Source organism: Acanthopagrus latus, chromosome 9 (assembly GCF_904848185.1).
Source record: "Acanthopagrus latus isolate v.2019 chromosome 9, fAcaLat1.1, whole genome shotgun sequence".
Classification (NCBI taxonomy): Eukaryota; Metazoa; Chordata; class Actinopteri; order Spariformes; family Sparidae; genus Acanthopagrus; species Acanthopagrus latus.
The window spans coordinates 8,993,963-9,006,301 of NC_051047.1; the positions used below are offsets into that span (position 1 = coordinate 8,993,963).

At 40.6% G+C, this 12,339-nt stretch overlaps 1 protein-coding gene across 4 annotated transcripts; it reads left to right on the top strand.

The window, feature by feature from the left end:
- Nucleotides 1-2,618: 2,618 nt before the first annotated feature.
- Nucleotides 2,619-11,209, top strand: gpr18 (G protein-coupled receptor 18). Of its 4 annotated transcripts, none has more exons than XM_037110744.1 (3): nucleotides 2,624-2,761; nucleotides 6,292-6,341; nucleotides 7,605-11,209. In XM_037110744.1, exon 3 carries the CDS (start codon nucleotides 7,612-7,614, stop codon nucleotides 8,623-8,625), a length of 1,014 nt encoding a protein of 337 aa, XP_036966639.1. In that variant the 5' UTR covers nucleotides 2,624-2,761; nucleotides 6,292-6,341; nucleotides 7,605-7,611; the 3' UTR covers nucleotides 8,626-11,209. The 4 variants fall into 4 exon arrangements, with proteins under 4 accessions (XP_036966641.1, XP_036966639.1, XP_036966640.1 ...); XM_037110743.1 differs by lacking the exon at nucleotides 2,624-2,761 and adding an exon at nucleotides 4,501-4,763; XM_037110746.1 differs by lacking the exon at nucleotides 6,292-6,341 and having other exon boundaries at nucleotides 2,619-2,761.
- Nucleotides 11,210-12,339: the final 1,130 nt, after the last annotated feature.

The following is a 12,339-nucleotide window of genomic DNA, read 5'->3' on the forward strand; positions in this document are numbered from 1 at the left end:
GACACCCAAACCCAAGTCTTGCGGTGCACCATCCACTGCCTCAACCATTTCTACCATTGCACAAAATTCACTTAGAAGTCCATGGAATAAGATAACATGGGCCGATCCGGATTTGTTTTACGAAGGGGGTTCCTCAAAGACCTATTTTTGGGTCAGTGTTGTTCATCAGTTGAAATCAACTCAATTCTGTCACCACTGTACAGGCCAGCAAAAATTTATATCACTTGGCTTTCTAAAATTCTAAAATGCACTTCAGCATAACTCATATGCATAAATTTAAGTAATACACGTCATTGGTCCAACTTAACATACGTGGAAAATTCAACCAAAGTGTAGTGTAAGCAAAACCTTAAGGTCAATGTTTCTGACATTATTAAAAATATATATATTGTGTATTTCTTCCTACAGTACAACAAAGCAGCTACATTATGGTTACGGTGTGAGTAAGCGTAAGGGCAAGATCATGCCCACTCAGGGTGTGGTTAAGATGGCAAATACATCACTTGATTTGGGGTTAGCATTTCACATAAGTTTTAAGTAATGGTGGAGAGATCTACCAGGTCTGTGTGTAAGAGAGAGACGATTCCAAAGCCCCGATGATACAGTTTTATACCCTGCCACTGATTTATGTTGGTAAAATATAAAATGCTCTCTTTGATGCCAAATGAATATTTGGCCTGATTAAAAATTTACACTGAACATAACACCTTGTTTGCAAATTGTGGTGACATGTTGGCTGAGTCATAGGAAAAAGGTCGTTGGTACATGTTTGCTCTCAGTTCTGCATTTTAAAGGAAGTCGTTTGTAGACATAATGAAACCTCTACCCATACTGTGTGTCCTTAGATTTTCTCACCATGTGGTCTTCGGTTCAGTCCAAGCGATAAATACAATTTGGACCTCTGCATACATTATAATAAGATCAGTATGTATATATCAGCCATCTGTAACAACGGAGTGGATTCAGTTATTCGCAAAGCTGTTGCCTGAAAACATACAACATTGGTCCATCTTTGCTTTGACTTTGAGAAAACATGAAGGACAGAATAGCAGGGGCCAAGCAGAGACAATATTCACCTCAACCATGGATCACACCCATACATCCGGGAGGCCTCGTCAACGAATGACAAAGAAAACAATGTGAAGATACAGCCAAGAAAGCATTGGGGGAAAAAAAAAGGCGTTGAAGTTCATCATCCACATATTAACCACAGCCCAGGCTCCAACAAAAACCACAGAGAAAAACATACTTGCTGTGAACAAAATATCATTTATTATATACTTCCTGCTCGAAAAAGACGCTTTTTTTCCTGTAATGTTTATTCAGTTTTCAGAGGAGGGCCACTCAAAATGGTCAGTTCCAAGAACTGCTGATGTGGCATTTGTTGAAACAGCACGTGGAGTGATGCATTATGGTTAATTTTTTTAATCTCTTATTCATCATAATGAGAAATGTAAATTGAATTCCTCTGTGTTTAGGAAGTTGTGATCAGAATTTTTCTCTGTTGTCATTTAACAGGCTGAATGATTAATCACAAAAAATGATCAGCGGACTAATCTGAAAACTGAAACTGACAGGTAAGTGTAGCACTTACAGAAAACATGGTGAGTGAATCCCCTGGCTGGCAAACCAACTGATTATAGTTTAGATTATAGATTATGATCAAGAGCTCTCTCAAACACACACACGCACACACATAAACTTTTGACCACTTTCTGTTTCTGGGCAGATAAACTGTTCATGCCAATCAAGCACAAAACAGTCCAGAGTATTATTACATGTTTATTTGCACCTTGACCTCTACTTTAGCTTTATTTTTTTCAAGTATGTGTTCATTTTTTTTTTCATTTAATTTAACTGAAACGTGTCCCTTGCTGATTAGTCTTTCGGCCTGAATTGCAAATGAGCACTGTATTTCACACATATAATTGCCATCTGCTTGATCACTCCTTTGTTTCTGTCACCTGACTTCTTCGGGGGATTGGGGGGAACGTGCTGTGTTAAAGGGACGAGCTGGGATGAACTCAGCACAACGTGTCTCTAAATGTGGCAATTTCAGAGGCGCAGGTTTCCTCTGATATTCTGATGATCTGATTATTTCACTTATATGAAAAATGAGCTCTGCAGCGTGGATTTGTATTAACTTTCGCTGCATTTGACTTAAAGGTCCAGTTTGTAGTGTTTAGGAGGGATCAAGGGGCCAGAAATAGAGTTTAAATAGAGTTTAATGTATATATTATATTTCAATGTGTGTATCACCTGAAACTAAGAATCGCTGTGGTTTATGTTATATCAGAATGAGACGTTTATATCTATAAAGTGTGCGTATCCTCTTCCAGGAAGTCTGCCCTGTTTCTACAGTAACCCACAACAGAGAAACCAAACACTGTCTCCAAGGAGAGCGTTTTAGATTTTCAGTGGCCGCTGTAAGGAAGGATGAGACAACTGGTGCTCACCTGGTTGCGATCTGCAGCCGCACCACTAGAGGTCACTACTACACGCTGGCTGGACCTTCAAAGTCAGTTTCCAGTCAAAAGTTGACTCTTGATTGCGCAGAATGACGTAAGTGCAGAGGCTGACACTAAAGGGCTGTTCCCACATCAATCCGCTGAAGTGGGGGTGGTTTCTCTGTACTCACCTTATGTCTCAGTTGAAATGATGTGAGCAGGACTTTCTATTCCTGGAGAGTCAATCGTGTGCCACTTATACAAGAATGATGTACAAACAGTGTCTGCGCGCCGAGGACGGACTTTTCAGTGAAGTAAGAGGCATCTTGAGTTCTGAACACGTGGAGCACACGTTGGAGTGAACTTTTTTTTTTTTTCCGATATTTGTAGATTCTGTAGACTTTAGGATTTGTAAACATTGTAATTGAATTCTTCGTGGAAGAGGCCATATCAAAAAGCGGCTGTTATCATTTCAGAAGAGTGGTTTAGTATTTCTAGAATGTTTAACTTGTGATTTAAAGCAGACAAGGTCACTTACCAGATCTAATCAGTGATGGGAGGGAAGGGAAATGACATGAAAACACATACAAAGAGGGTGAAGACAAGGGGACATAGCAATCAGATACAATTCGACCACTAATGCAAATTAGAAATTGATTATTTCCTTAAAAAGAAAAAATATATATTAGTATCAGTCATCCTAAAGCTCAAGGTTTTGTAGTGATCATGTTCCGCCTCTAGAGGGCAGTATAAAACTGGGTATAGAGGCTGCTGTTAGAGGAATTTAAAACGAGGTTCCACACAGACACCACACTGGACACCAACCCTAAATACTGACAGTATCACTTCATCTTTTTTCTTCTTTCTTTTTATAAAACTCTCCCTTTGCCTGTTTTATACGTAACAAAAGTGACAGAGTTTAAAATAAATTGGAAAAAAAAAAACAAACAAACAAACATAGAAGTGAGGCACAAAAAGACAGAGCCTGACTTAATAGATATCTGTAGGTATACATGCACCTACAGTTATATGGTTTATGATAAAGGTGGACAGTAAAGACTGAGGGATTTATTATGGAGCGGGAGAACTTGCCGAGGCGACCGCTTGACAAGTATCAAAGAGAGGAAAACATCACACAGACTGTTGTCATAACAACATATTGCAATGAACACAAAGTACCATCTGGTGCGAGATTTTTTTCCCCCTTCTTATTTTTTTTTTTTTTTTTAAGACACATCGAGAGGACACGCCGATAGATAATTATTTCCCGGGAATAAGAATTAGACTGAATGAGCGGCCTCCTCGTGAACGCGGCGTGCGAGAAAGAGAGACAGTAAAGTGAGCGTGGAACAAAAAAAAAAAAAAAAAAGCCCGGCGTCAAATCAGGGAAACGCCGCAAGTTCGTGGGAAAGTATGATTTACTCTCTTTTTTTTTTTTTTTTTTTTTTTTTTTTTATGAGATCTGCCGCATAATGGGAATGGAAAGAACCATTTAGGAGAGGGAGAGAGAGAGAGAGAGAGAGAGAGAGAGAGAGAGAGAGAGAGAAAAAAGGGGGAAGAAGTTTTGATTGCACAACGTGTCTTTGAGCCAAATGTCCTAATTCGAAAGTTGTTTCCAGCAGCTCGCACGCACATTAATCACGCACATTAATCTGTATTCAGCGCGGGTCCGGTCTGACCTTGAGCTTTTCACCTGAGCTATGCGCTTTGCATCCATTAAGTCCACGGTGTTAAAAAAGAAAAAAAAGAAGAAAAAAAAAACATCTCACAGCATCAGCGTGAAGTGTCTATTACCACCGTCTTATTTCCTGTTTATATGGCAACTGCCTCAACATCCTGTTTTTAATTACTTCTCTCCAGCAGCAGATGCTTCTCACAGCAACCTGCTGTGGATTACTCCCCTGAGAACTAATGTGCTGTGACAGACCCCACTTTTCCAATCAATAACTCGCCCTAAATCTGCCATCTCTCTGCCTGCCAAACACACTCCCACTTCTAATGGCACATCATTTTCTTTAAGGGGGTGTAATTGCAGACTGTGGGAAAAGGAAAAAAAAAAAAAGCTGTAGCCCCCTCTTTGTGTTCCAACTACGTAGATACTGTAAAGGAATCTAAAGTATTGAAGAAAAAAAAAAGGCACAGACACAGGAAGTGATGGGGGCTTTACACTGTGCACCGTCTCGCCACCATTTCCATCACATTACCCTTTGAGAAAGCGTTCACTTCCCTGTTTTGGCTGAGTGCTCAGATAAATCGCTGTGCTGCTTCATAAACCTGTTGGCGCACGCTTGTCAAGATGTTTGTGTGATTCCTGCGGTAAGTGCAGTCTTTTATTGTTCAGGCGAGGGCTACCAGCTCTGTTTGACCTTTAAGATGGAGGAGAGGAGGGAGAGGAGGGGGAGAGTAATTCTGGCAGACGTGTTTTATGGTCACTCGTGGTGTATTTGTGTGTGTGTGTGAGTTTTGGTGCTGAGTTTTGGGACAACCAGTTTTCAGTCATTCAACTTTAGTTATTATTATTAGATTTTTTTTTTTTTATTCTGTAACAGTATGTCAATTGGTTTACTAGTTTAGCAAGTCATCACCCACAATTCAATCTACACACAGCAGAGTTGGTTAGTGCAGCGGTTAAAAATGAAGAAGTCACATGATTTACATCAATCCACAGTAATTTTCTCAGGGTGCCTAATTTCACTTCCACATTTTTCAGCCTGGCCACAAGTTAAAGTAAATCCAACGTTTCTACACTCTGCTGTGTATATACAGTTAATGCACCTTTTCTATGTGTTTGCCTGTTTATGAAATGTCATACTTTGTTCATTGAAAACACGTCACCAGAGCAAAAAAAACGTACTAAAAGTAAAACAAATCACATGTTGTCAAACACTAAACGGTTAAGACAGCAGCAGCACAGCATAAAGATGGTAGGCCTACCTGTCCAAACCGCTGAAGTTGCTTTATTCACAAATGAGTGGCAAATGAATTCTCTTAAAGGATTTAAAAGGATTTGGCGCTTGCCCAATGTGAAGTGGGCGTAAGAGCTTGACCATACTGAAGGTGTGAATATCATGAATACCTTGAGGCTTTTTTGGTTGTTTATTTACATTTTAAGATGAGTCCTCGCCACTTCAGTTGTTTAGGAGAAAACTGCGGTGCTGTTTCGCTGCGATGCTTCAGAAATAATTTCAGTAGATAATGACTGAATTTTTTCTTTTGTGGGTGAACTTATACCATATTATTACACACCATATATTTCTATATTTTCACTAATTTGTTAGCTGAGCCACTTAACAAAAGTCTAAGAAAATGGAGGATGCCTGCTATCCAGAAGGAGATGCTGTTGATTTCCAGTTGGCCAGTATTAGTCTTCTAGCCAGCAAGGTGTCAAGACGTCTTTATTGGATGTAAGAAGGAAATGAAATGAGGGGAAGATCCCAAACGGTACACTGAGAACCTCTGGTTTCCATATTTGTCTTGGATAGAGTATCAGATAGGTACACTGAACACTGAATAAGACCATATCTGGCACAAATAGAACCATTTGTGCTTTAAGATCTCAACCCAAACTTCCTCTCCCAGATTACCGACCCCCCACCCCCTCACAAGGGTCTCAGGTTCACATTCAATTATATGACACATCCAGACAGAGATGATCTGTTTCTCTTCCGCTGTCTTTCACAGTGCAGCTGCACAACTTTTAAAAATAACTATTCAAATGATCAAGCAGCAGCTTCTGCAAATTGTAACACACAGATATGTTCACAATTAGAAGCAGCCTCTAGATAATTCAACCCTATTGTTTCTTCTGGGAACTTGATTGTTTCTCCTGACGTTTCTCAAACAGAACTTTTGACTGAGGACTGATTAAGGATAACTTCTACATAATGTTCATAGGTAAGTTACATTACCTGGTCTTGCTCCTCGTATCATTTAAAAGTTGAAAAGATTATTTCAAACAAAAATGACATTCAGTAAATACATGAGACATTTCTGAAGTATAATGCAGTATTTTTTCCAACAAATTCAAACCTAGAGAAATCTGTGGTTTTATTCAAGGTGACGGCTTGTTTTCCTTTTGTTTCATGTCACTATAACATTTGGGCAAATGTGAGATGATACGTAGAACAGTGAGGAAGGAAGTTGGCGAACATGACTAAAAATAACATGACCTAAACTTTATCTAAACATAACCTAACCTGTGACCATTTCTGCCCGAGTCATGTCAGATTGTGTTTCATTCTCAGTTGTGGTCATTTAACAATGACTTCAACAACTTCAGTGATCCAGGGCTAGTTATGGCTATGCAGAAGAAATGACACACAGTGCCTTTAGTTAAGACCTTGCTAGAAGTACATGACCTTTGATCTAAGTCAATTATTAGGACTTTACCTCAAATCATGAAAACAAATGGGCGATAAAGGGCAAAAAGGAATGATAAAGGAATTTTTGAATGGAACATATTCACACAGTGGCCATTTTTCTCCGATGTCACACTCAGGCTGGGAAGCCCAAATGTTGTACAGCTGTGTTCCTTTTTGCAAGTTGTACAAATGTTGGGAATCAGACAAACTGTTATCATTTCACTGTTTCCGGATTGGTAAGCAACTCGAAAGGGAATGGAAAAGGGACGATTTGGGTGGACCTGGGCCAAATTCCAAGGTAAAACAACATATTTGATTAGACCTTCTGTTAAACAGCTAATGATAGCATAAAACCACTTCCATGTAAGCATTCCCATTAAGTAGTGTGACACGATACGATAGGAAATGTATCAATGAATACGAAAATACCAACTTGTGTCTTGGACAGATTTGTTAAAGCCTGGAAGTAAAAAACACTGAATGTTATCAAAGTAATGTTAGCTAGGAAAGAGGCTGAATGCTGATGTCAGTCATCAGACATGTTGTTTAACCTTAAAATATGGCCCAGGTCCCTCTGGATATTCACTGTGCATTGACTTTCCAGTAGCTGATCAATTAGAAAGTGGTAAAATGATAATCATTTGATCTGATTCCCAATATTTATATGACCTCTAACCTGGTACAAACCAACAGGACAAGTGAACTTCCCACCCTGAGCATGACGTCAGAAGAAAATGGCCACCACGTGAATGCGGCCTATTGAAATAAACACCAATATCTTGCTGTGTTCTGTAAGTTTCAGAATGACACTGGATCTGAACTTCTCCAACATGTCTGTGGATGCTGGAAAGCCGGAGCAGGGACCGGTGGAGTACCGCCTCTCGGGCCTGATCTTCTACTGCTTCGTCTTCGTCATAGGAGTCATCGTCAATCTGACTGCTTTATGGGTGTTTGCCCTCACCACCAAGAAGAGGAACTCTGTCACCGTCTACATGATCAACGTGGCAGTGGTGGACCTCACATTCATCCTTCTGCTTCCCTTCAGAATGGTCTACCACCACCAGGACTACTGGCCCTTTGGAGATATTTTCTGCAGGATCAGTGGAGCTCTCACCATCTTCTACCCCTGCATGGCCCTGTGGCTGTTCGCTCTGATCAGCGCCGACCGCTACATGGCCATCGTCCAGCCGAAGCACGGCAAAGAGCTGAGGAACGTCCCGAAGGCCGTGGTGGCGAGTCTTGGGGTGTGGCTCATGACTCTGGGCTGCACTGTGCCTTTGCTCTTTGCTGGGGAAGACCCCGATCGCAGCTCAAACTTCACCACCTGCATCAAAATGCAAGACATCATCTACATGCGCCCCGACAACCTGGTCAACTTTGTGCGACTCATCTTCTTCTTCCTGCTGCCCATATGTATCATGATCGGCTGCTACATTGTCATCGTGGACAATCTGATCCATGGCCGCACATCCAAGCTCAAACCTAAAGTGAAGCAGAAGTCCATCAAGATCATCATTACACTGATCGTCCAAGTGTTGGTGTGTTTTGTGCCTTTCCACGTGTGTCTAGTGGTCCGTTTGCTGGGGGACAGCCTGGATGGGGGGTTTAGCACATGGGCAGTCTTTACCACCTTCCTGATGAACCTCAGCACGGTGTTAGACATCATTCTGTACTACATCGTCTCCAAGCAGTTCCAGGACAGGGTGATCAGCGTGATTCTGTACAGGAACTATCTGCGGAGCGTGAGGCGTAAGAGCAGGCACACGCACACCGGCAGCATCCGTTCGATGAGCAACATGACCAGCGCCATGATATGAAGCAACCGTCAAACTTTTTTTTATGTAGAACAGCACGCCAATATGTACTGTGCACACTTTTGGCACAATGTAACACTGAATGCATCACTGTGTGCACGCTTCATTATCAAAAGGATCAAAACTTGCAATTAATTTTCCGAGGTGTAATTTACACTCACAGTATGGGAGTGCTGCTGTTGTGGCAAAAACATCTGTGTTCAGAGCTGATTGACTCACCCATGAGACTTGAGATGTTTTCTGTGCATCTTTTTGCTCTGGCAGACAAAGCACGGGTGTCTGTGGCTCAGGTGTAGTACATGCAGGCGTAAATAAAGCTCGTGATCATTAAAAACATAGCCCACAGTATCTCATTGTCTGCCTTGTTATTATGTTAAAACTCTTCTCAGACTTGTCACGGCGTCAACCAACATCTATAAAAGGCCTGAATGCCTCGGCAGGGGAAAACCAACAGGAAATGATGGTGGGTTTTTAAGGGTCGCTGCACCGTGTTTGCACCTTCGCCTCTGCAGCACCTCAGAGTATGTCATGACTTAAATGTGAGCACCATTATTGCGTGAAGTCATGCGCATCATTCGGAAAATAACGCAAGTTTCACTATGTCGTATTCGTGGCGTTTAAGCCTAACACTCGATACAGGACATCATTAACAGGAGCGGCCTGAAAGCTGCTGTAAACCCATCGACCAGGTGATGGCAGCATGGCACAGCTAGATCCCATCTTCCTGTCGGAGCAACACAAAACAGCACTGTCTTTACTTATGAAGTCGATAGTGCTACATCTTTGATTCTCTACTTGAAGGTTCTTTATACCGTCTTGTGTCTTCATTTTATCACATTTCAGCCGGCTTTATAAAAGCAAACATTTCACTTTTTACCCTGTGAAATAACCATGCGACCTCATCACGGAGAAGTTGTTAACTGCAGTCGTAACAGCTTCCTCAACCGCAAATCAGACCAAAGTGTGTTTATGGTGCAATGCGAATCGTATTGATTAGATGTTAAATGATTCAGTCACTTAAAGTGCATTTACAGTAACATCCTCGAGAGATGTCAGCGAGGCTATTTACTAGATTTAAAGCAACCTTAACCTTAAAAGAGAAAACCTTTTGAGCACAGGGATACTTTAATGTCAAGTCTCTGCAAGATCTTGCAATTTATCCCCAATTTATACCTCAAATGGCAGACAAGTGATGAGTTAGGGGGGGACTGAATGTGTGACAGTTCTGTCTCGATGAAGAGACTGTTTAATTTAAAAAATGAAGGGGGGGGAGCCTGGTTTTGATAGGTGCCCTGCACAAACGTCACCCGAGCTAAGAATTGATTTCTGTGTTGCCAGTTGCTAAAATAATCAAGTTAGTGTGTCTGTCACACCTACACAGCCTTAAGTGGATTAGACGGTGAGTCAGTATAGCTGAGTAACTATGTAGTGTCTCATGCAATTAGACAGTCAAGGCATCCTGTGGTGTGACCACATGTACGGCACATTTTTGGAATAGTTATCATACGGATGATCGATTGACTACAAAACTAATTAAACTGCTTTAGACTGCGCAATTTCTTAATGTTTTCTCCCATCTTCTCAAGCGAGCCCACTTAAATTCTCCCTGAGATAAGTCAGTGTAACACAGTGGTAAAGGATAAACTCTGCTCCATATCATTCTTGGTCTGTTTGTACCGTCTTCACAGGTCTAGAAGTAGCCAGGCTGTAGGATACAGACGGGCTAGATTTATTCTGTTTTAATAAGAGGAGGCAGGCAACCTGATTTCCCTCTCACATGGAATTCTGGGAACTGCAGTTCATCACATGATGATAGGTTTATTGGCCGGTGGACTACAAGCAGATTTATAACCAAGAGGTCAAAGGTCAAATGAAACATCAGAGCGTCGTCTATCTGTCCCACCTGTTAGACATCAAAAGAAAAACCAGCCACGCTGCTCACAGCAACTGGCATTTAAAACAATTAAGTTTCCTGTCAAGTCCCTGTGATGAATTATCCGGAAGCTTTACCCGCTGTAATTCTAAATCTTCCCAACAAGTGCCTTTGTTGTAGAGAAATTAATGAAAACAAGATTGTCTTTCATAGGAGCTGATCTAACAGCGCGACAGCCAGCTGCTCTTCTTTGGGAATAAAAACAGTCAGCATTAAACACAGCTCGCACAAAATACTTTCTTTTTTTTTTTTCCTACCACTCGTGTGGAAAACAAATCAGGCGGCGAGCGCAGTGGCCATCTGTTTTGTTATTTGATATGTGTGAATACATGTTGTAATGACTTTGTTTGTGAATCACTCTCCGCGGCAGAACACACGAGAGCTCTCGAAGTGCTGGAGTGTTCAAAGCTAATCATATAATTGGACACAATAGTCGATGACAAATGGAGACGCTTGGAGCCAGCCAGCTGGGGAAGTGAATATGTAATCATTGTAAAATCATATCATTTTTGCATATTTGAAGACAGCTTAATAGAGTTTGCGTGTCAGCACACTATCAAATGATGATCAGAGACAGTGTTGCCGTGTTTGTTTTTCTAAATAGTGCTTTGTTGGACTATCTATCTTTATCACAATTAAAAGTGTTTCTCTGCAGTTTGTGTCTTACATGTTCATGTGTGTTGCTGTTTGAAACAGATTTCGGACAAATGTCCCCTGTGAATATGAAAAAAAGAAAATGTAGTACAGCAGTAAACAGTCTACAGCGGTGAATCCCAATCAGGGGTACTATTGTAGAAAGTGTGGGTAAACTATTAAGAAAAGTAGCTATTTGTATATATACATCTATATAAGTACTGTTATATATATCTAGTACATATATATACATAAATATATGTGTATATATGTACATTATATGTATGTATGTATGTATGTATGTATGTATGTATGTATGTATGTATGTATGTATGTACCTCTATATATATTTATGTACTGTATATACTAATAGGTAAGCAAGCAATTTCTTGACAGATGACAGAAAAAGGCAAAACATTTCAAACATGGATACATTTTGTTAAGGCTTCAAACAATTGATTACTGGTTGAAATAGTATGAACCTAATGGATAAATAGTGGAAATGTCTTTCCTCTGTCGGTTGATGAGACATTACAGAAGTACTAATTGGACAAACATATCAACATGTTGGACGTCACACAAAAAAGGTTGGGAAGCGCTAGTCAACAGTGAAACTTACTGCCAAACGTAATCTGTTACTACAAGAAGATCTGATATCAAGAATATGGTTTCAAAGATTCTTTCCACAAATGTGTTAAGGCAAACAAAGCAATTGAGAAAAAGGAACATAGAGCTTGAACGTGAAAACAGCTTGTTATGACTCATGGTGATGTTTCTGGTTAGGCAGCAACCTCCTAATGGTAATTATAGTAGTAATTATTAAGGCAGCAAAGGAGGAAGTCAGGCAGAGTAGTGTAGTAGAGTAGTAGTGTTCTGTGCTTGGATGGGTAATCAAGCCCTGGAGGTTTCACCTAGCATGGTCAGGTTGCGTCACATACATAATGTAACTGCAGAACATAAATAGTGTAGGGATGATCAAAACTGAAGGTACATACCATAAGCAACATATTTTAACTCAAACCAGAAGGTTATCCTAAACCTAACCAAGCAGTTTTAGTGCATGAACCTAACCAAATCATTTTGCTGCCTAAACCTAACCAAACAGCGAGCATACAACCAATGTCCAGTACGCCTACTGTTGGAAAGCAGCA